Source organism: Oryza glaberrima, chromosome 12, assembly GCF_000147395.1.
Source record: "Oryza glaberrima chromosome 12, OglaRS2, whole genome shotgun sequence".
NCBI lineage: Eukaryota > Viridiplantae > Streptophyta > Magnoliopsida > Poales > Poaceae > Oryza > Oryza glaberrima.
Window position 1 is genome coordinate 5,033,400 of NC_068337.1, and position 24,107 is coordinate 5,057,506.

Sequence of the window (24,107 nt, forward strand, 5' to 3'; positions counted from 1 at the left end):
TTTCTCGGCGCCACAAAGACGTCATCTCCTAGGGTCCAGCAGTCAGGCATACCCCTTAGAGATGAAGACAAGGAACAAGAAACGCTGATCTCAGAACGATTCGTTGGCGAGATCAATATCGCTTCCCACGAACCATCAGCCCTGCATCTACTCGAGGACTATAGCTCATCGCCAACGGGTACGCCACGCAAGGTATTGGTTATCGACGGAACCGGCGCATCAGCACATGCTAATGTGGAGGTGCAAAATCAAGCGACTACACCGGCCCAGCACATCAGGACCATCAATGCAATACTGAGGGAGACCCCTTACGATCCCGCCTTAAACAATGACCTCGCACAGTGGACAGACGACTACGAGAATCAGTGACCAACCTTAGCAACGCATTCGAAGAGGCTGCCGCTGCAACACACCCGAAACAGCCACCAAGAGATGATGTCGATGGAAAAAATCCCGAACATCGGGAAGCACCACATCAAGCCACTCCTCCACCTCGCGGCACCGTTGATCTCCGCGACCATCTCAATGGCCGCCGAGCGGCACGACGCATGCAAGATGACGGGAACCGCTCCCGATACCGCGTCTCTTCACGACATCACGAAGAACGAGAGGGCCGCTCGGACGAAGACCGAGACCGTGCTAATCACCACAACCGCAACGATCATGATGATCGCGAAAGGCGGATGCAAGGTGATACTGGTCGAGGACACCGCCATAACGACGAGGACGACAGGGATCGGCGCCGGGACAGCAATGGAGGACGACGACAGGATTCTCGAGAACTCAGTTGACGTTCTGGTAATCCTACACCGGATCCAAGCGATGCATCGTCATCGTCATCATCTTCATCGTCAGACAGACATCCGCGAAGGTCACGCGACCGCCGACAACCCACCGCCCCCAGCGCTGGGTGTAGGGCTTTCGGTCGTTCCCTGCGTGATGTCCGATGGCCTAAGAGATTCTGACCCGGAGCAATAGAGAAGTACGATGGGAGTACTGACCCAAAAGAATTCCTTCAAGTCTACTCCACGGTACTCTACGCTGCCGGAGTAGACGACAACGCGTTGGCTAATTATCTGCCAACCGCATTAAAAGGCTCTGCACGTTCATGGCTAATGTATCTCCCGCCTTACTCGATTTCTTCGTGGGCAGACCTGTGGCAGCAGTTCGTCGCCAACTTTCAAGGAACTTACAAGCGCCACGCGATAGAAGACGACCTACATGCGTTGACACAGAACTCGGGTGAATCCTTGAGGGAATATGTTCGGCGCTTCAACGAGTGTAGAAATACAATCCTCGACATCACTGATGCTTCTGTAACTCGCGCCTTCAAGTCCGGTGTCCGAGATCGCTATACTACCCAGGAGTTGGCGACAAGACGCATCACAACTACTCGGAGACTATTCGAGATCGTTGAGCGATGCGCCCACGTAGACGATGCGTTGAGACGCAAGAACGACAAACCGAAGACGGAGGGAGAAAAGAAACCGGCTATGGACGCACTCGAGTCAAGCAAGAAGAAAAATCGCAAGAGTGGAAAAAGGAAAGCCCAGGCGGAAGTTCTCGCAGCAGAATACGCGAACCCACCCAAGCGCCCAGACCCACAAGGTAGCGACGCAAAGAAAGCATGGTGCCCCATACACAAGACGAACAGACATTCTATGGAAGATTGCCTTGTTTTCAAAAAGTCGCTCGAGAAGCACATGGCGCTTGAAAAAGGAAAGCGAATACGAGTGATCGAGAAGGATGCGGAGGCGGCTGCTCAGGAATCGGATTCAGCATATCCAGACTCTGACCTCCACGCCCCTCACATTTTCGGAGGCTCCACAGCGTACTCCTCAAAACGAGAATACAAGAAGGTCGAACACGAATTCTGTTCGACATCGCGGGGGGCTGCACCCAAGATGAAGTGGTCTGAACAGAAGATTGAATTTTCGCAAGAAGACCATCCCAATACTGCCGTCATCCTAGGATGCTATCTGATTGTCGTCGAACCCACTATTCGGAGCATCAAGGTCGCGCGGGTTCTCATCGACGGTGGCAACTCAATCAACCTTCTCTTCGCCAGCACTTTGGACGCGATGGGAATCCCACGAAGCGAGTTGACACCCACTGATCAACCCTTCCATGGAATTACTCCCCAATCCTCATCCAAACCATTGGGCAAAATTACGTTGCCTGTGACCTTCGGCCAAGCGAACAACTTCCGAACGGAGCAGATCACCTTTGATGTCACTGAATTCGATACAACGTATAACGCCATCATCGGGAGAACTGCACTTGCGAAGTTCATGGCCGTGTCTCACTACGCGTATCAAGTGCTCAAGATGCCGGGACCAAAAGGAACAATCACTATTCAAGGGAACGCCAAGTTGGCGGTACAGTGCGACAAGCGGAGCCTCGACATGGTCGAGCACACGCCTAGCCCACCCACTACAATTGAGCAACCCAAGAAAGTGGCCCAAGACAAACAAGACGCCGAAGCCAGACGGCACGATCAAGATCGTTCCACTCTCCAGCGCTAACCCCGACAAGACTGTCAAGATCGGGGCATCACTAAGCGAGAAATAGGAATTCACGCTCGTTGCCTTCCTCCACGACAATGCTGATGTGTTTGCTTGGTAGCCGTTCGACATGCCGGGGGTCCTCAGGGAGGTGATCGAGCACAAACTCATGGTGCGACCCGATGCCAAGCCAGTAAAGCAAAGACTGCGGCTATTTGCACCAGACCGAAAACAAGCCATACGGGAAGAGCTCGACAAACTTCTCAAAGCTGGCTTTATCTGAGAGGTACTTCATCCAGAGTGGCTAGCCAATCCAATCATGGTGCGGAAGGCCAACGGAAAATGGAGAATGTGCGTCGATTTCACCGACCTCAACAAGGTGTGTCCCAAGGATCACTTCCCTCTTCCTCGAATCGATCAGCTGGTGGACTCAACAGCCGGCTGTGAGCTGTTGAGCTTCCTCGACGCTTACTCAGGCTACCACCAAATCAGCATGGCGAAGGAGGATGAAGAGAAGACAGCATTCATCACGCTGTTCGGGGTATTCTGCTATGTTAAGATGCCATTCGGACTGATAACCACAGGGAACACTTTCCAGTGTACGGTCCAGGGCGCACTTAGCAACTAGCTTGGTAACAACGTCGAGGCATACGTCGACGACATCGTTGTCAAGACTAAGACAAGCGACTCATTGATTGACGATCTACGGGAAACGTTCGACAACCTCCGACGATATCGCCTCATGCTCAATCCAGAGAAGTGCATGTTCGGAGTACCGTCGGGCAAGCTGCTCGGTTTCCTCGTCTCCGGCAGAGGAATAGAAGCAAACCCCGAGAAGATCAAAGCAATCGAGAACATGAAGTCGCCCACAAGACTCAAGGAAGTACAAAAGCTAACCGGATGCATGGCAGCACTAAGCAGGTTCGTCGCCAGGATGGGAGAACGAGCACAACCCTTCTTCGCTTTGCTGAAGAAGCAGGACAAATTTGTATGGACACAGGAAGCCGAAGAGGCATTCATTGCACTCAAGCGCTACCTATCAAACCTCCCTGTACTCGTTGCTCCCCAACCTAATGAAGAATTATTCCTTTATATTGCTGCCATACCTTATTCGGTTAGCACTGTCATTGTTGTCGAGAGAGAGCAAATACAACGACCAGTCTACTACGTCAGCGAAGCTCTCCATGACGCAAAGACAAGATACCCACAGATGCAAAAGTTGCTTTACGCGGTAATCATGACATCAAGAAAGCTGCGTCACCACTTTCAAGCCCACAGAGTCACAGTTGTCTCCTCTTTCCCCCTCGGTGAAGTCGTGAGGAACAAAGACGTTGTCGGCCGCATTGCGAAGTGGGTAGTCGAGCTAAGTCAGTTTGACGTCCACTTTGTGCCACGAACAGCCATCAAGTCCTAGGTGCTCGCCGATTTCGTAGCCGATTGGACGATGCCTGACAACAAATCAGACAACCAAATCGGCAACGAAACATGGACAATGGCGTTCGATGGCACGCTCAACAGCCAAGGAGCAGGGGCAGGATTCATCTTGACATCTCCTTCCGGAGATCAATTCAAGCACGCAATCCACCTCAACTTCAGGGCAACCAATAACACAGCCGAGTACGAAGGACTACTCGCCGGGATAAGAGCTGCAGCCGCACTTGGGGTCAAACGACTGATCGTGAAAGGGGACTCCGAACTAGTCGCGAACCAGGTGCACAAAGATTATAAATGCTCTAACCCCGAATTGTCCAAGTATCTCGCAGAGGTCAGGAAGCTGGAGAAAAGGTTTGATGAGATCGAGGTCCGACACGTATACCGCAAGGACAACATCGAGCCTGATGATCTAGCACGGCGTGCGTCCAGACGGGAACCGCTCGAGCCCGGCACTTTTCTGGACATCCTGACAAAGCCATTAGTAAAAGAGGTCAGCGGCAAAGTTAACCCAGATACCCCTGACATCAGCTCGGAGGCCACAGAGGCAGAACGCGCCGTTGCCGACATCGAGACCACAGATGACTGGCGCACCCCATTGATCAAATTCATTAACAACGAAGAGTTGCCCGAAGACGACGCAGAAGCTGAGAAAATAACCCGTAAGGCAAAAATCTATTGCATGATCTACGACGATCTATACAAGAAAACGCCAAACGGGGTACTTCTCAAATGCGTCTCGTCCGACGATGGCAAACAGCTCCTCCTTGACATACATGAAGGCATCTGTGGGTCACACGCCGCTGGTCGCACGTTGGTCGGGAAAGCTTTTCGACAAGGGTTTTTTTGGCCAACCGCCCTCAGAGATGCATGCGACATAGTCCAACGGTGTGAAGCCTATCAATTCCATAGCAAACACACAAAGCTACCCGCACAAGCGCTGCAGACCATCCCTCTTACATGGCCGTTCTCGAGCTGGGGGCTAGATATACTCGGGCCATTCCCATGAGGACAGGGTGGCTACAGGTTCCTATTCGTAGCAATCGACAAATTCACTAAATGGATCGAAGCGATACCCACGGGAGAAATTAAAGCTGACAATGCCATCAAATTCATCAAAGGGATATTCTGCAGATACGGACTACCACATCGCATCATCACCGACAACGGCTCCCAGTTCATCAGCGCCGACTTTCAGGATTACTGCATCAGGCTGGGAGTCAAGATATGTTTCGCTTCAGTTTCCCATCCTCAAAGCAACGGACAAGTCGAAAGGGCAAACGGCATAGTGCTACAAGGGATCAAGACCCGTGTCTACGACAGGCTCATGTCACACGACAAGAAATGGGTCGAAGAGCTCCCATCAGTACTATGGGCCGTACGCACCACACCGACGACGTCTAACAAGGAAACACCCTTCTTCCTCGTGTACGGTTCCGAGGCCATGCTCCCCAGCGAGCTACGACATCAAAGTACACGAGTACAGAGGTTTTCCGACGAGGATCAGGAGGAGCTGAGAAGCGACGATGTGAATCTACTCGAAGAACATCGCGAACGAGTTGCCGTCCGAGCAGTTGCTTACCAACAAGCCCTCCGCCGTTACCATGAGAAGCGCATCCGAGCACGCATACTTTCGATCGGCGACTACGTCCTCCGACGAGTTCAAGGCCAAGCAGGGCGAAACAAGCTCTCACCCAAATGGGAAGGACGTTACACGATCACACAAGTCTTGCGGCCAGGCGCATTTAAGATTGCAGACGGCGATGACCGCGAGTTGGCAAATTTTTGGAACATTGACCAATTACGTAAATTCTACGTATGAGTCAATACAATCCATACCTGTAAGACACTTTACAGTATCAATAAAGCCTATCTTTAGGCGCATACTACAATCACAGTGTCCCCGCCTGATGATCCCTTACCCAAATGACACCTAGCGTTGAAACCTATCCTCATGTCCCTTTACGCCATACCGACAAGGTCTCCGAGGAACCTAAGGGATCCTCGGCTGGGGACGCCCAGAGCCGATAAGACCTTGTCGGATTCATAAGAGACGAAAGACCATGTCAGACCTGGTCGTGTAAGAATTCTCGCCGTGCGTATTAACCAAGACGTGTAATTGGAAATTAACTTTCCAACTTCACAGCTGGGGGCTAGGATCAGCGTTTTCTCAACCGAGGCAAGTCGAAGGTCCAAGAGCCTTGTCCCCGGGAAAAAACTCCCCGACGACAAGGCTGGGGGCTAGGGAGAGTGTACGACTCAGACGACTAGCTAAAGTCGGGAACTGAGGATGTACTCTTGCACACTACATTCAGAGTAAGAAGGACGCAGTAAGATAGAGTTCTTTTCTATTTTACATGACACTTCTTACAATTTTATGCAAGTCCAGAGTTATATTACACCTCTTCTCCCTAAGATGTATATCACAGGGTACAAAGACTACCAAGAAGGCCAACACCAGTCCATAGACTGGAAAACCTTCTCTGCCAGCGGCGCCATCAACTTCGCTAGGAGGTCTATCTCCCCCGGAGTCCTCCGAGAACGAGTAAACCCCTCATCAAGGAACTCGAGGTGCAGATGCAGACGATGATCTCGTATGCAAGCCAGCACGTGCCCTCCCGCATATCGGCTTGATCGGCGGCATTCTTGCTTCAGGGCTTCGTCAAGGCGCTTGCCGATGCCATCGAGTTGTGCGCAAGCCCCGTTCAGCCATGAGATATATCCGGCCGCCGACTCCTCGGGATCTCCACGGGGTACTCGGAGCTCTCTACAAACTCGGGCCATGAGCATGCAGCAACTCTTCAAATATGAGTTGAACCACACCTCACGACCTTGGAGCGCTTCCACAGCCTGCTCCTTCCTTACTTGTAACATGGTTCTCTCGAGTTCCGCCACTTCAAATTTCGTCTTCCAATACTGGATACGACGATCTTGGTCCACAAGTGCGTTCTCGAGGTCTGTTCAATATGGAAGCAACCAAGTTAAGCTGCTGTTCCCTCTCGGGAACATGGCTGATCAAGTCGGAGGAGCGAAAAGGGATGAAGAGACCACCAACCTAACGAAGTCGTTGTCGTTCTCGCGGGCAAAATCTCAGCCACGTGGTCTAGCGATACGTGGTCCTCGGACGCAAGATCCGGAAGGACCGGTGATGACTCGGGCTGCCCACGCTGTTGGACATTCTCGACATCGACATTTCTACAACAGACAACAAAGAGTACTCAGGATTAAAGTGCTAAACGAGACCAAGGTGATGACTGCACGAGGAAGGACAGTTGAAGCCAACAAAGGTTTTTTAAATGCACAATAGATTACAAAGGAACTTAGGTCCTACTCTTCGAAGAGCGGAAGAACAGACTCTCCCAGCTCGCCGACTTCTTCCATCACCCCCTTGCGCGCGTCGTTGGCCGCCCCCTGAACCAAGATCTGTTGAAGATCGAGTTCGGGGTGCGCTAGCCTCACGCACGCAAGGACGCCCTGGTATATATCCCGTTGGACGTCTCCTCCAACCCTAAACCCTGACTCGCAACGAGCCACGGATCTTCGACAGATTGATCTCGAGTTCCGACATTAGGTTCTCGAGTCCTCGCCGTTGTCCCTCGTTGCTGGCCACCAGCTCCCTCATCTTCTGGAGGTCCTCGTGCACCTCCACCAAGTCGCGCTCCAGCTTGTCGGCGCGCTTGTTCGCCGATGACGCCGCAGCTGCCCTCGCCTCCGTAATCTCGCGACTTACGCCGCGAGCGCCAGCTTCAAGGATGCGCCTCATCTCGACCTGGAGCTCCCCCTAGGTGAGGACTCAGCAGGCGGGCTACAAGCAGGTTCGACGTCATGGGCAGGGCCGCTCGGCGTCACTTCACGGCTCCTGGGCGTGACCACGACATCAGGTGAGGTTGCCGCAAGAGATGCGCTGGAGTTTCCTCCAGACCGGTCTTGTGCAGCCTTTGCCCGCGCCGACCTACAGAAGATCATCATGTCTGGCCCTCAGCACAAGTCGCCAGAGTCCGAACAAGTGAAGGATCTCGACTTTCGTCCACTTACTTCTCGCCCAGCGTCACCAGTTTCTGCCGTCGCGGAGGTGGTGGAGACGCGTCCGCGGCCTAAGTAAACCGAGTACGAATTGAGAGGGACATCTTCCGACTACAAAGCTTACAGACTAAGAGACTCACCGATGGGGAGGACGCCCTCCGGCGGCTGCCGAGCACGGAAGTGAATTTTCTTCCCGTCCTCGGGACACGACTGCCGCTAGTTGTAGCACCAGTGGCCGCATCAGTCGCCTCCTAGACGACACTCTCCTTCAACGAAGCCGACACCTGGTGGTCCACGAGCGGTCCGACGACGTCAGTTAGAGGAAGAGCCTACATCGCATGAAGTCATTTTCCGATCTGGGAGCAGAAATGGAGAGGTTGCCGAATATACTCACGTTGATTGCAGCTTCGCGCTCAGCCTTCCCCTTATCGCAAAGGGGGATAGGGACGTTGCTTGTTGTTGTCGGGCCGCTGATCATCAGTTGCCCGACGCGGCGCTCCACTGTCTCGCTGTCCAAGCCTGCAAGCCAAAAACCAGAAGTCGGTAAGTCAGGAGCAACATGCACACAATGAAGTCGAATTAAACGCAAGAAAAATACCCCGAGGAGAAACCCGGGTCATGTCCTCCAACCCAGAGTAGTCAAAGGCTGGGTGGGCACGAGCCTGGAGCGGCTGGATCTGCCTACCAACGAAGTCGGCAGCGACTTTGTACCCCGACAACCCTTGCGCTCGGAGCTCATCGATGCTATCGATGAACGATTGGAGAGAAGGGGTCAAGGCAGGTTTTGCGGTCCAAGACGAGATCTTGTCTGGTTGTCCATCAGGAATGGCAAAGATTGGATCTGAATCCTCTATTTGAAGATAGAACCATCTCGCCCGCCATTTGCTACGAGAAGAGGGACACTGGAAAGGGATATATCGCGACTTCAGGCCATCCCGAAGCCGGAAACCCACACATCCAGATACCCTGATCGATTCCATCCACCGCAACTCGTAGTAAAAGCGAAAGAGGTCGAGAAACAGTTCTACCCCAATGTAGGCCTCACAAAGATGTGAAAAGATACTAAGGAAGGTGATGGAATTGGGGTTCAGGTGGAGCAGAGAAAGGCCATAGAAGTTCAAGATCAAGAGAAGAAATTCAGAAGGCGGAGGAAGAAAGCCACAAAGAATGTAGTCCTCGATCGCAACCATGCGACCCAGGACGGGTTCAGGTTCAGTACCTCCTGGTTCCCTCCCCATGGTTCCGCGGCCGGGGAGGGCGCCATCCTCTTGTAGCTTCTTTAGCGACGTGCTGGTGGAGGTGGACTTGCCGAGATCCATCGCCGCCGGAGGATCGCCGGAGAAGGGACGGAAGGTGACGAGCTAAGATTTCCTACCGTAGCGGAGAAGACGAAGTGCGTTTGGAAGCTGGAGGGTTTTTCCACAACAGGCGGACTTCAAGATGAACCCCCAAAACTCCTTTAAATAAGCGCACTACCGATGGTGCGAATTTCAAGGAAAGGAGAGAGATGCCCGCCGGAAATCTCTAGGTTCGTTGCGCGCGGCAGTTTTTTCGGACTTCAGTTTAAACTCACTCATGACCGTTGGGCTTCACATGGTGTTCTCGATTATGTCCTATCTCTACGGTTCCCACACCGAGAATGACGTCAGTCTCGACATCAGAAGTCGCAATTGGTTACACGAGTTCATTTAAGCAGAAGTCGGGGGTTACTGTCAGGGTTACGGGTCAGGCATACCCTCTACCCTTCGATACACATCACATGTCGATGTGGCATGCCCGCATATACATGGATGTTCTCCGTATACATTAAGGAAATTCTTCATGGAGGTTGCAGAGAATAAGAGTTCAACTCGGACAAGACTGGGTCATCAATGTACCGTGTGGGGTCCGATGTCTCCAAGTTCGACTTGGAAACCGCCCGACCTGCTATATAAAAGGGACCCCCTGCGAGGACCTAGGGGGAGAATCTCAGATCCAACACAACCACCACAGCCTACGAAGTCGGAGCCTACAGGAGCCATATCGTCGGGAGAGCTAGTTGAACCTACTCGATTACGTTCTCGACGATTTCATCGAGTTCCACTGTTCCCTTTTGTAACCTGTGACTTCCATCATATAATCCCATATCAACTGGATTAGGGCTATTACCTGTCAAGGGGCCTGAACCAGTATAAATCTTTGTTTTCTGTTTGCTCGATGTCGTATTACGTAGGCCCTTGTACCAACGTACCTCAATACCCTCTATATCCGGTCTACGGGTATCACCCGTCGACACCAGCGAAATAATATCTGCAACGTTTTAAAATTATGTTTTTTTCCATGAATTTTCTTCGTTAGAATTGCATGACAAATTTAATTGTTATTTATAAAATTATCTATTGGAGATTAGGGTTGGTATCTTACGGTATAAAAAATGGTACCTAAGACATATGACTCTTGAGGTTCCACAGGGAAAGAGAGAAAACTTAAGTTATAAAAGACCTTACATATACAACCATATATAATTAATGGCTCTACCCATTTTTTAGAAAAAAATGATAATTAATTTATTATTTGACGGCAAACATCGATTGGTCATAGCTATGGATAAGTCCTCATAGGAAATTGTGAGTTCCATAGTGAAAGAGAAAAAACTTAAGTTATAAAAGACATTACATACACAAACCATATATAATTAATTAATGGCTCTACTGATTTATATAGAAAAATTGATAATCAATTTATTAAACAAAATATATGACCCTCGAGTATAGACCATTATTTTTAACCATTGGATATGTAGAAGATCTAACATATTGTGCAGAGTCCAACTAAGCAAATTATTCGTCTTCCCTCACTATGGATGGTAGACATGTTAATTTTTGCCTCCGGCAGCATGCTCACATCATCATACTTAGAAGAAAAAAGTGCCCTGCATGTATATACATGTAACAACCTCATGCCCCTCTTTTCATTAAAGAAAAAAAAAATTATACCCATGCATGCACACCGGGATGCACCGGTTAGCCCTCCAATTTGTTCACTCCATGGACAGTATGTTCTTTTGTTCTAGTGATTAGATAATTTAATAAGTACAAATAAGTATCTGAAATCAATTTTTATTAGTAAAATATCCATAAGGACCGCTTTGTAGACACCCTCTGTCCTTCTTCTTTTCATGGTGTATTAGTTGGATTTGAGCAACGTGATATTGGTATTTTGGGCTATAAGTTAATGTCCAACTTCCAAAGGATTAAGGTTTCCCAACCCTCAGTGCCGAACACATAGTATAAGATCATACATTTATCCTTAAAAAAAGATCATATATTTTATCAAGGCATTGGAATATATGATCGTTAATGGGTTTCTTTTATATATAGATTAATGGGTTTAGCGGTTTAAATAATCGTTAAAATATTTTTGTAGGGACAATGGTTAAAATAATTGGTTCACCGATCGATTTAAGTGAAAAGCGAAGGTTGGATGTTTTATTATAATATTTTTCCATGTTAAAATTTTCATCTAGAAATAGGAAGAGAAGGATTGGAAGAGGGGAGAAAGCTTGGCATTGTATTACGTACGTACATACGTACTGAGGAGAAGAGAAGGGGTGGGTTGTAGGATATTTTTTTATAAAGATAAATATAATAGTTAAAAATAGTGAGGCTACGTAGCGGTTTAGGAGCGTTTTGTAGGATGCCACAGGGAACCATTTAGGAGCGTTCGTAGGAAGTTTAATGAACTTTTAGTATATATAATAGAATATTTTTCTTTCTAACTAATAAAGCATAAAAAATATGAGAAGGAAGAGTTAATCTAGGAAGAGGGTGGTGTAATAATAATAATAATAATAATAATAATAATAATAATACATGAGGTATATTATTATTATTTTCATATATAATAAGTAGTTGTATATGAGATATAAGTACGTACGTTGGTGGGGTTAGCTTTGGGTGGTTAACTTTTTCTATAAGATAAATCTAATGGTTGTAAATAATGGGTCCATCAAATATAATGAAAATCAATGGTTATTTGTTGGAGTGGCATGTGGCGGCTTAAGAGCGTTTCCAGGATGCTACGTGGTGACTTAGGACTTTAGTTAATACAGACCTAATAACGACGTAAAATAATGTGTCCATCGATTTTAGTGGAAACTAGCGTTTGGATGTTTCTCTAATTTAAGAGTGCCACATAACAGTTAAAAACATTTATATGATATTTAATGGATTTTATCGCGTTGATGTCTATTTGTGGGGGTATTCTTTTATAGGGTATTCTTTTCTATCTTGATAGGTACAATTTTAACTATGATTGGAAAAAAGATAGGTACAATTCTAATTATGATTGGAAAAAGAAAAGAAAGGAACAAACGAAAAAAAAAAAAGAGAACGAAACAGATGGACAGTACGTGCGTACTGCAGGTGGTGGGGCCGGTGGGAGGTTTTGGTTTTTAAAATAGTTCTAACGATGCAAAACAATGAGTCCACCGATTTAAATGAAAATCGATGGTCAGATTTCTCTATTATATTAGAGTGCCACGTGACAATATGAGAGCATTTTAAGGGAGTCACGTGGCAGCTTGAGAGCGTTTATAGGGAGTTTAATGGACTTTTAGTTAGTATATAATAGATAGATAGATATTCTATTTACTCCTAGCTCCATTGTTGAAAAAAAAACATGTTGAAGATGAGTATTTAGTAATTCTTGTAGTGTGGGAAATCATCACCTAGATAGTAACACCAGTGACGATTTCGATTTCGAAGATCTACAAAAGTTCTTAATTTAATTATCGTTTTTGTCAACTCTCAAAGGTCAACTCCTCCTCTTGGCTTTCTTTGCTCTTGGAGAAGAATTGCTCCACCACCAACCTCTGAAAATCATATTCTGCTTTTACATCTATGTAATAAAAGAATTAGTAGAATGTTTTTTTCTAAACAAGAAGATACCATGTAGGAACAGCATATTCCATCTTGAACCAGACTCAAACTTTTAAAAAAATGAAAAATAAAAAGCCCACTAATTCTGAGAAAAAAAAATACAGCTAGCTATCACCGTTCACATTGGATATTACACATGAGTGTGCATGTCGGGCTCCAAAACCCATTCTGCTTCAAAGAAAATGGACGATGGTTCATCACCGGCGTCCACCTCGGCCACCGCCGCCGCCGCCGCCGCCGCAAATTTGGAGTCCACCAGTTTCGACGACGGCAGAAGCCATAGCTCCAAGATTACGCCAATCGAGCTGGTCATCGTCACTGATCCCGAAGAACCACCACCGGCCTCTCGGTCTCATGGACATGGACCTCGTCGTCGATCATGGCGGCGTCGACCATGTCCACCTCTCGCGAAGAAGGCGGCGGCCGAGTTCGTGGGCACGTTCATCCTGATCTTCGCCATGCTCTCCACCATCATCACCGACGCGCAGCGCGGCGGCGTGGAGGGCCTCGTCGGCGTGGCGGCGTCCATCGGGCTCGCCGTGGCGGTGCTCGTCATGTCGCTCGCCCACGTCTCCGGCGCCCACATCAACCCGGCGGTCAGCGTCGCCATGGCCGCGTTCGGGCGCCTCCCGCCCGCGCACCTCCTGCCCTACGTCGCCGCGCAGGTCCTCGGCGCCGTCGCCGCCGCCGCCGCCGTCGACGGGATCTTCCATCCGGCGAGCCGCGGGTGGATGGTGAGCGTGCCCAAGGTGGGGACGGTGGAGGCGTTCTTCCTCGAGTTCGTCACCACGTTTGTTCTCCTCTTCGTCATCACCGCTCTCTCTGCCGATCCCAACGCAGTAATTAATTACTACCTCCGTTTTACATTATAAATTATTTTGATCATTATTTATCTGTCAAATTTATATAAAAAAATATCTACAACACCAAATTAATTTCATTAAATATGATATTGTATATTTTTTTGACGAGAATAATTATCACCAGGCGACCAGCGAGAGGAGCAGAAATCGGGCGCTCCCCAGCCCTCCGCGCGCATGCATACCTAGGGCGCGAGCGCGTGCGCTCCCCCCGGGCCACCACGTGTCCACACATACAACTCTATTGCAACAAATTACCCACATATTTTGGAAACCCCCTATTAAAGGAATTCGTTTCATTTTTTGTTCCACCAAAAATATTTCACCTAGTGTACTCATAATATTTCACTGTGTATAGGTCTAATGTTGCAGTGAACGAAACATTCTTTTGCAACAAATCACCCATATATTTTGGAAAACCCTCTATTAAGGGAATTCGTTTTATTTTTTGTTCCACCAAAAATGTTTCACATAGTGTACTCACAATATTTCACTACGTATATATCTAATGTTGCAGTGAACTGAAACATTCTTTCGCTATTTACTGCAACATTATTTTTATATAAGGTGAAACAACACCTAATTTAAACGATTGAAACATTTTCGATCTACTTAGTGAAACAATTCCGATATACTTGGTAGAATATCGTGCAGCATTTAAAAATAATTCAATATAAGCTAAAAAATTTCCATCGCAATATATCCATGTGTGGTCTTGTTTTGAAGATTTAACTGCAACGAATTTAATGGTGCAATCGGATCATGATTTGGATAAATAATTTAAGAGAAAAATTAGTTTAAAGTGGTTTTACATGCATGCATGGCGCTGATGTCATGCTGACATCAGCGCCCGATTTTTGCCAATCCGGATCGAGCGCCCGATCCACAGTCTCTTCCATTTTTTATCGTATACTCCCTCTATTGCATAATATAAGGCACAACCATTTTTCTTAGATGTTCCATAATATAAGACATGCATGCAAACATACAATTAACTATGGCATCTTCTTTATTAAATTATTACTTTTTTAAATCCTCTACTCTTATGTTATCTAATACTCTTGGATGCATGCATTATATTTATCAGAATGATTCAAACTACAATATAATAATTATTTCCTATGTTATTTCTTGGTCACATTTAATGCTGTTAACAAGATAATAAGAGTGGTTGTGTCTTATATTTTAGAATGGAGGGAGTATTTGTATTGTGTTGAAAAGCTAAGTTGATATATATTTGATTAAAGTCACAATGACTAAAATATGTAACGGAGGGAGTAGCTAGATTTCCTACTACGTCACCCTATTTTCGTTAAACAAAACTACATATTTCTTCTTGTTATCTAAGAATTTATCTTGTGTTATTACTTAATGATCTTAATTAGGATGATTATATTTTCAGGTTAAAGAGTTGATAGCAGTGGCAGTCGGTGGTACAGCGATGATGAACGTTCTTGTCGCAGGGTATGCGTGTGAAATCCTATTGTCCATTTACAAGTACACAGATTTGCTGAAATTCAGTTTCATATAATTCGTATTCCACCTCCTAAGTAACACTAAGGAAAATGGATAAACAGGCATTTAATCTGTCATTGTTCATCATTCACTAGTACTAGCTGTTCATGTAGTTAGACTGGATAGAAGTGTGAAAAACTACCTTGATTTGTCTCTAGAGTTTTCTTGGTTTAGTGATTTTTGTCCTCAATTTTGGGTGACAGGCCGTCGACAGGAGCATCAATGAACCCTGCAAGAACACTTGGTCCAGCCATTGTCGCAGGGAATTACACCCAGATATGGGTCTACATGGTTTCTACCCCTCTGGGTGCAATTGCTGGAACAGGGGCTTATTTTGCAATCAAGCTCTAGTTACCAACAGGTGACAAAATATTCAGATAGTGTGGACACCGGCGTAAATTTTGGGTGAATGAACATGCTTGTAGTTTTAACTTTCAACTACATATGCGTTTTTGCACAAAAAGTTTTGAAACACAAAATTTTCTGAAATTCGTGATCTTAATTGGAATTGAGTTATAGCTCTCATGAATTGTTCTGAAACAATAAGAGCTCCGATTGTTCTGAAATCCGAAATTGTGTAGTTTGCCCAAAAAAAAAAAAGAAGAAAGATGATGACTTCATACATCTCGGCCCAAACTCTGAGAGCCCAATTAATAGTGTAAACGGCCCAAACAGCGAGATTGTTGTTTACTAGCACTACTTTTGATGGTAACTGCAATCTGCAACCTATTTTGGTGTCCAATATTAATTTTATTCATGTGCTTTAGTGTTTTCGGTTTTTTCCCTAAATTTTTTTAAACGAATTAGCGTCCTATTAACTCTGGCTAATGGTGTTAAATGTGAGGTAAAAAGACAAGTATACCCTTGCATATTTTCCTATGTTTTTTACACCACTTTCACATTTGCCTCTATTTTGAGATACATAACTAGAAAATAAAGCGCGCCAACTGGCGCCCACTAAATTATAGGGAAAATTGTAACCATGCCATTATAATTTTGTAAAATTTGAGATATGCCATCTTGACCCACATGTCATTGACTCATATGGGTCCTACATGTCATTGAGATACCGATAGCGTATCTCAAACTTTGAAAAATTATAATGGCATGGTTCCAAATTACCCTAAATTATAGCCCATGTGTATTATTTAGCAACATACGTCGAAATATTGCAAGAATTTTATCAACATTAGCATAATTGTTATAATGTTCTTTTTAGGAAATATACATTCAAGGTGATTCTTTAATGAGTTTTCAATTTTGTGTTTATATAAAAATGTCCAGGAACTAATCATGGAAGATAGTGATATTAGAGAAAAAAAAGTAAAATTTTGTTTTCTAAAGTTTGTTCCTTTTCGTACAATAAAATGTGTTTACATGTGAGTCATCTAATTTGTATAATTAGCTGCAAATATGTATCCTAAAACTAATGTGTCTTAGATTACCGATTTCTATCTACATATTATTTCATTTTTCTATAAATATAGGACACACCAACATGGTAAATATATTTTTGTTGTTATCGACTCCTTCCGTCTCATTTTAAATGCAGCCATGCTTTTTCGTGCTTAACTTTGATCGTCCATCTTATTTAAATTTTTTTTAGAAAAAATAAAAACATGAGTCACGCATAAAGTACTATTCATGTTTTATCATCTCACAACAACAAAAATACTAATTATAAAAATTTTCAAATAAAACGGACGATTAAATTTGAACACAGAAACTCACCGTTGCACTTAAAATGGGACAGAGGTAGTAGATATTTTCTAACATTCACGCATAAATCTATATATTGTTTTCATTCTATAGAACCATAGGCATTTGTCTTGAATTTTTTATTAAACCTATAGTAGATCATACTTATTCAAAGATTTTTAACTATCCGTACATTTAATTTTACTATTTATTACTCCCTTCGTCCTGAAATATGAGCATTTTTAGCATAGTGACAAGTCAAACATTTTTAACTTTGACCATTACTAGCAAAACATTAAAAAAGATCTATAATGTAAAATTAATGTTATTAGATTTATCATTAAACAAACTATCATAATATACAACACTTTTTATTTAAAACATCTTAATATAATAGATATTATTGGTCAACGTAGCATCTCGGAGGCCGTGTCAAGATCCAAAAATACTTATATTTTGGAACAGATGGAGTATAAATGTTAACAGGATGAAATTACTATATCGATTTTGATTTAACTTTTTGAATAAATTTGCTAAACATGGAAATCTATGAATCCTAACATTTTCCCCTTTCTATCTCATTCTTTTATTTATTTATATTGCACAACTGTCTTAGGTCGCATGCTGTCGATGATTTTTTTTTTCCTACCAGGCTGACATACGAATCACGCACAGCCCTGGAGCGAGCGGCCTAGCCGCATCTTTTTCTTTTTACTGCACGCACGCACGGTTCGTTTTCTTCCCGGATCTCTCCAGCGGTATGTTCACCTGTTTCTTTGTGCCACGTGTCAATCAAACAGAGGACCATCAACTGAACCAATCAGATGCCGGCATCCACTGCCGGCTTTAGAAGAATAGATTTTGCGCATGTTTCAAACTGAGGCCCCTTTGAATTGGAGGAAAAATGGAGAAAAATAAAGGAATTGAAATCCTACACTATTCATGCCTTTGATTCGTAGGAATAAGAAAAGGAAAAACGTAGGAAACTTTCCTATTCCTACAATTCTAGAGCAAAAACATAGGAAAGTTAACATCCACTCTAACCTCTTGGAAAACTTTCCTTAGTCTATCTCTCTCATCTTATTCCTGTATTTTTCCTGCGGTCTAATCAAACGGTCATTCCTATATTTTTCCTATGTTTTGCAATCCTCTGTTTTACACTTGCATTCCTACCAAAATCCTGTGTTTTTTCTATTCCTCCGTTTTTTCAATCCTGCGATTCAAAGGGGCCCTGATTCTTCCCATGTTTTAAATTTGACCCAAATTTTGGCAAACGTAATAAAATTTTGATATAATTAAGATTACTGCTTCAGTATGGCTCTTTGTATTTAATTTACTGCATTTTAATTTACTTCTGAATTTGTACCAAACTTGAATTTAAAAGTCCATACCAAGTCTTATATAAAAACCAACTGGTTGAATATTTCTGTTTGTTTTCGCTTACAGAGACTAGACAGATCGTTGTAGTTTCCAATTTATCCTGCTAGCTAGTACTGAGCAACCAACATGAGTACAAAACAATATCATGATTTCCGCGCCGCTCGATTTGTTTTAAAAAGAGAAGGGGAAAAAGGAAAACACTAAACTGCGAAAACCGATATTGTGAACTCTGATGTAAACCTATACTCGCCATAATAATTTATTGGACTTTCAAATGAGGATACATTGAATAGATTAGCTACTCCTACATATTTAATTTGCAATATCTACTTTGGTATATATGTTCAAAAACAGAAATGTTCATCTCCAAGAAAAAAACCAAAAAGAAAATCTTAAGGTAGTTAAAAAAGCTAACAACATGTAGAAAAATCTTTGTGTAAAGCAAAGAAACAAACTATTTCTTCAACCCTAAAATATATCAGCATATTACGATACATCCAAGTCCTATTTTTTTGAAAGGAGTAGTATATCTCTTGGGACTGCCTATTCTGCAGTTGATTGCAATTTTTGCGTTTGATCAGTCAACTTTGTGCACCATTAGATATGTATCTAACGGTAAAGCTCAAAAAATCAAAACGTGACGTGCAAAAAAGATCACAATCTGGTGCAGATGTTTGGGCCTAAAAACTAACAAAAAGCCCAAAGCCCAAAGTTGGTTAAAACACACTTTTGGGTCCAAAAACTTACAAAAGCCCAATGTTTGGGCCCCAGTTTTTTGTGCTGTGTTATGGGCCAGCGAAGGTATGGGCCCAAGTCTTTTTGGATTGTAGTTCAGTGAGTCTGGATTTTCAGTTTTTTAGCTGTGATTTGGGCTTTTTTCAACAAAACAAATAGGCTCTCACATGATACCCGTTTTGGGCCTTTTAGCTCCGATTTGGGTTCTGTCACAAAAATGGTCCACTCCCTGGTTCCCTTAAAAAAATGTCTTGTGCTCCAAGATAGAAACTCAGATCAAAACTTAGATCCAAAAGAAAAACAAGAGGAGAGATCAAAACTCAGATTGGAAAAGCAAAAGGGAGAAAGGGAGAGAAAGAATACGAAGAAGAAGAAAGAACGTGTGCTCGGGGGGGACAGGAAGAACCTGAGAAATTTTTTACTTCATGGAGGTTTTTCTTTTTGTTCTCTGTTCCCACCTCCCTCCTTTTCACCTCTTCCTCCCATCTTTTGAATTTTATTTGCTTTCTCTTACCTTTCCACCACTCCCTTCCTCTGAAGAACAACGTGTGTTGAGGAAAGAACAGGAAGAACTTGGAGGAAATTTACTTGATGGAGGTTTTTTTTGTTCTGTGTTCCCTCTCTCTAGTTTAACCTCTTCTTCCTTTCTTCCCTTTCCACTGTCCCTGCGTTTTCTGCTGCTTCCCTGCACAAAACTTTATTATATAAAAACTCATAAGAAACACAAAATATTGATCTGGTCTATTTTTTCATGTGGTTGTAATGCAATACTGCAGTCAACTATAGCAAATCTTGTGCAGAGTGTCTGCTTTTCCTTATGCACAATAGGGTGACTGAATTTCTAATAGTGCACAACTCAGAATATCTTGATTCGCTAACTGTTAAAACTGCTCTAGTTCAAGTAGTTGTTCTCTTGTGGTCATTCTTTGAATTATGGGAGCTCTCTGTTCATGCAATGCCATTACATTGTACAAAAGGATGTAATGTCATTTTTTTTCATCTATCCAAATGTACAGGGCACAGAGACAGAATCAAATGAAGACTATGGGATGTTATTCAGGTTATCACAGGAGGGAGGCATCACCTATACAAAATTAATCCAGCAAGTCTCTGTCTCACCTAATGCAATTCTTCCTAGTGCTCAGGTGGCAGTGACTAGAAATAAAACACATATTAAATGAAAATGTTTAAACTAAAACTTTATGTGCACAGTCATAACCCCCAATGTATTTTTTTTTTGTAAAACAGGGTGGTCTTCCCTTGCTCCAAAACACTTGTGGCAGTTTCATGCAGCTATTGCAAGCTCCTATTGAATCAGAGGTGTGTTCCCTCTTGTTTATTTGATTTGTGCTGTGCCATCCCATTATTTGATTAAAAACATATTCATGATTGATGTGGATATAGCTAATATGGATAAAAGTTCAAATCAAAATAGAATTATAAAAAGGTCTCTTTATTAGAATTTTTTTCTTACCACTGCAGACTGCTCTATATTTGACATCCAATAGATTTGAGTATGACAACACCTTTTGGGGTTTCGATCCTCACAATGGTTATCAACAAAATGACCTACAAAATGCACAAACAGACACCTCTCAGATGTGCAACTCTTTGCCACAAAGTGTAGTTGTGCATCCTCCTGTGGCATCACTGGACATGCTATATGATGAAATGCAGAAATCAAGTGCTGATGTTGATAATCAAGCTGAGATGTGCAGGTCAACAGTACAATTGAAAGCATCATCTGTAGAAGTGATTTATAATGAAATGCAGACTCAAACCATTGAGGCTGATGCCTGTTTTGACCAGCACTTTGAGCAAGCAACAGAAGAGGATTTATTGTCTGATCATGCAATAGTTACATTTCAGCAAGTTGAGGAAATAGAACAAGATAAAAGTGCAGAAAATCCAGATCAAAATTTTAGTGAGGAAGATATAAATATATTTCTGGAGAATGAAAGTGTAACAGGTGTTCAGAGAGGTGGTCAGGAAGCTAACAGTGCACATGTGCCGTCAATCAACAAAGTTTTTGCTGATGAGAATGAAGCTTTTGACTTCTACAATGGTTATGCTTATATGGTTGGTTTCTCTAGATGCAAAGCTAGCAATTACCATAGCAGGAAAACCGATATTGTGACAAGGCACACATTCAAATGCAACAGGTGGAGGAAACCAAGTGATCCAAAGGAGAAGGACCTGCCTGAGGTTGATGAAGTTGAAAATTGTCTGCAAACAAACACAACAAATCCATTAGTAAAAAAAAGGAAACAGAACAAAGTGGTTTACACAAATTGCAAAGCTGAGATGGTGATAACATTGAAGAGGGGCTTTTGGTACATTACAAGGCTTAATCTAGAGCACAATCATCCACTATCTCCACCAGAAGAAAGAAAATTCCTAAGGTCTCACAAACATATGACAGATCAGGAGAAACTTTTGATAAGAACTCTGAACAAAATCAATGTGCCCACAAGGATGATTATGTCTGTTTTGTCATATGTTAGGGGTGGCTTGTCTGCAGTTCCTTACACAAAAAAGGCTGTGAGCAATTATAGAGATTGTATTAGAAGAGAAAGTGGGAAAAATGACATGATGCAGTGTTTGGATTTTTTTGAGAAGAAAAGATCAGAGGATCCATTGTTATATTTCAGATTCAGAACTGATGAGAACAATGTTGTGAAGAGTCTGTTTTGGTCCGATGGGAACAGCAGAAAATTTTATGAGATGTTTGGTGACATAGTTAGTTTTGATATGACGTACAAGACCAATAGGTATGATTTGCCCTTTGCTCCATTTGTAGGGATAACTAGTCATGGTGACAATTGCCTATTTGGTTATGCATTCCTACAAGACGAAACAAGTGAGACTTTTCAGTGGTTGTTCAATACGTTCCTTGATTGTATGGGTGGCAAGGCTCCTGCTACTATTATAACTGATCAAGACTTGGCAATGAAAGCTGCTATTGCCATAGTTTTTCCAGACACTATTCATAGGAATTGCCTGTTCCATATGTTATCAAATGCAAGGGACAAAACAGGAAGGACATTCAATTCAGAGGATGAAGAAGTTTACAAGGATTTCCATGATATTGTTACAAAATCCCAGACAGAGGCTGAATTTGAATATTTGTGGAAAGATTTCATAAGAAGAAAGAATCTGTATAATGTTAGGTATTTTCAGCTTATGTGGGTCACTAGAAAGAGATGGGCACCAATTTACTTCAAAAGCAATTGGTGCCCTTTGATTCAGACAACAGCAAGGAGTGAGGGGACAAATTCAAGGTACAAAGCTAACATTTGTTCATCTCATAGTGTTTCTGCATTCCTAGCACAGTATGAAAGGATTGCAGAAACAATTTATGAGTGCTTCAAAGAACAAGAATCGCTGACTAGGAATACTGTTCCAGATACTTGGTCAGAATATCAATTTGAGAAGCAAGCTGCAAAACTGTATACTAGGAAGATATTTTGGGCATTTCAGCGTATCTTGCAAAGCTATATCAAGTATGATGTGACCGTGAAAGTGCACGATTCTATTTTTGAGGTGTACAAATCAGAGATTCATGCACTGCAGGATTTCAGAAAAAGGAAGTATATTGTGGTTGTTGATACTATAGCTGAAGAATATGAATGTATCTGTTCAAGATTTAAGAAGGATGGTATTTTGTGTGTTCATGTGCTCAAAGTACTCATTCACTTGAACATAACAAAACTACCTGAGAAATATTTTATTGAAAGATGGAAGCTAAAAGACAAGAACCAGGAATTATTTGTGCCAAACACATTGATGCCTGCTGCTGTTCTTGAAAGCAACCCTTTACTTAGGTTCAACATCTTGTCACACAAAATGATTAAGTTGGCTTCAGATGCATCAAAAACAAAAGAAAAGTTTGTATATGTGATGAATGAAAGTGACAAGATTGAAAATGGGTTGAAGGCAATGAGTGACACGGCTCCTAATGATGCTACTGTTCATGTTCAGGATGCAGCGGCGACAACTTGTGGTATAGCTTCTGTTGATGCTCAAACTGGTATACCGATGGGTCCTAGTGGTGTTGGTATTGATGCTGAGAGCACAAAGGGTGCGGTTGCTGAAACTGAAACAACAGATATGGTTGGAATTGCTTCTACTTTTGTTTTGCTGGATCCAAAATGCTCTAATAGCAAAGGCAGGCACAAGAGTGAGCCAAGAAAAAAGAGGCTGATAGATGTGATTAGAAGCAAGGGTTCAGTGACATGTAGTGGTTGTGGGTCCCATGACCATAACATTCGGACTTGTCCCAAAAAAAAAGAGAAGTCAAATGCAACAGAAGTGATGAAGGAGAGGAAATCTAGAGAACTTTAGGGACATAAAACTCTTTGGGTAGCAAAAAAATGACTGGCCTATGTCTTATGAGTAGAAACATCAAGAAAAATGGCATTCCACAGTATGTCTTTACCCCCTTTTTGTTTGTGTGTTTTTTGGATGGTGCAAATACAGTTACATGGTTGGCTTTGCAGGCATAACTGATTGTTAAAAAAGAAAGAATTGCTTGTGTGAAAAATGGCATACCGTAGTTTGTCTTCACTCCCTTCTGTTGTATTTAACGTATATCTGTCCTCCCCTCACTCCCTACCCCCCACCCCCTAAAAAAACAATTGAACCTGCACACAGTTAAAAAGAGAAAAAGTATCTCTCATCAGTGAGACGATCAATATAATGTAAAACACATAAAGAAATCCTAAAAAAATATAGGTCCTTTAAAACATATAAAGAAATCCTAAAAAAATACAGGTCCTTTTTTAATATTTGGGTGTTATGATATTAGATTTATCATATCTAGAATAGGAATTAAGCTCCACATAGAAAACACATAGCACAAAATTTTGCTAACACATGTCCTAGAGTTTAGAACTCAGTTGTAGCACATAGAACACAAGCAAAGCACAAAGTGTTTGTATATATAAGTGTATCTTGCATTTGTGCACCAAAACAAAACTGAAACTGTATGTTACTAGATAGTATTTTTTTTCAACAAGTTGAGGACTGACATAAACCCAAAC

General features: G+C 43.2%; 2 protein-coding genes across 2 annotated transcripts; both read left to right on the forward strand.

Moving 5' to 3' along the window:
- The first annotated feature begins 13,023 nt into the window (after positions 1 to 13,023).
- Positions 13,024 to 15,605, forward strand: LOC127757392 (aquaporin NIP3-3-like). Its single transcript, XM_052282894.1, has 3 exons — positions 13,024 to 13,716; positions 15,140 to 15,201; positions 15,456 to 15,605. Exons 1-3 carry the CDS (start codon positions 13,024 to 13,026, stop codon positions 15,601 to 15,603), a joined length of 903 nt encoding a protein of 300 aa, XP_052138854.1. The 3' UTR covers positions 15,604 to 15,605.
- Positions 15,606 to 19,117: 3,512 nt separating this feature from the next.
- LOC127757393 (protein FAR1-RELATED SEQUENCE 5-like) lies at positions 19,118 to 23,409 on the forward strand. Its single transcript, XM_052282895.1, has 5 exons — positions 19,118 to 19,131; positions 19,894 to 19,966; positions 20,082 to 20,210; positions 20,314 to 20,385; positions 20,548 to 23,409. Exons 1-5 carry the CDS (start codon positions 19,118 to 19,120, stop codon positions 23,407 to 23,409), a joined length of 3,150 nt encoding a protein of 1,049 aa, XP_052138855.1.
- Positions 23,410 to 24,107: the final 698 nt, after the last annotated feature.

What these genes read in the sequence shown, in the direction of transcription:
- LOC127757392 (XM_052282894.1), top strand. Translation starts at nt 13,024, where the DNA reads ATGTCGGGCTCCAAAACCCATTCTGCTTCAAAGAAAATGGACGATGGT. An exon ending in TCTCTGCCGATCCCAACGCA is followed by an intron (nt 13,717 to 15,139) that starts GTAATTAATTAC and finishes TTATATTTTCAG; the next exon opens with GTTAAAGAGTTGATAGCAGT. An exon ending in ATGAACGTTCTTGTCGCAGG is followed by an intron (nt 15,202 to 15,455) that starts GTATGCGTGTGA and finishes TTTGGGTGACAG; the next exon opens with GCCGTCGACAGGAGCATCAA.
- LOC127757393 (XM_052282895.1), top strand. An exon ending in CAATTCTTCCTAGTGCTCAG is followed by an intron (nt 20,211 to 20,313) that starts GTGGCAGTGACT and finishes TTTGTAAAACAG; the next exon opens with GGTGGTCTTCCCTTGCTCCA. An exon ending in AAGCTCCTATTGAATCAGAG is followed by an intron (nt 20,386 to 20,547) that starts GTGTGTTCCCTC and finishes TTACCACTGCAG; the next exon opens with ACTGCTCTATATTTGACATC.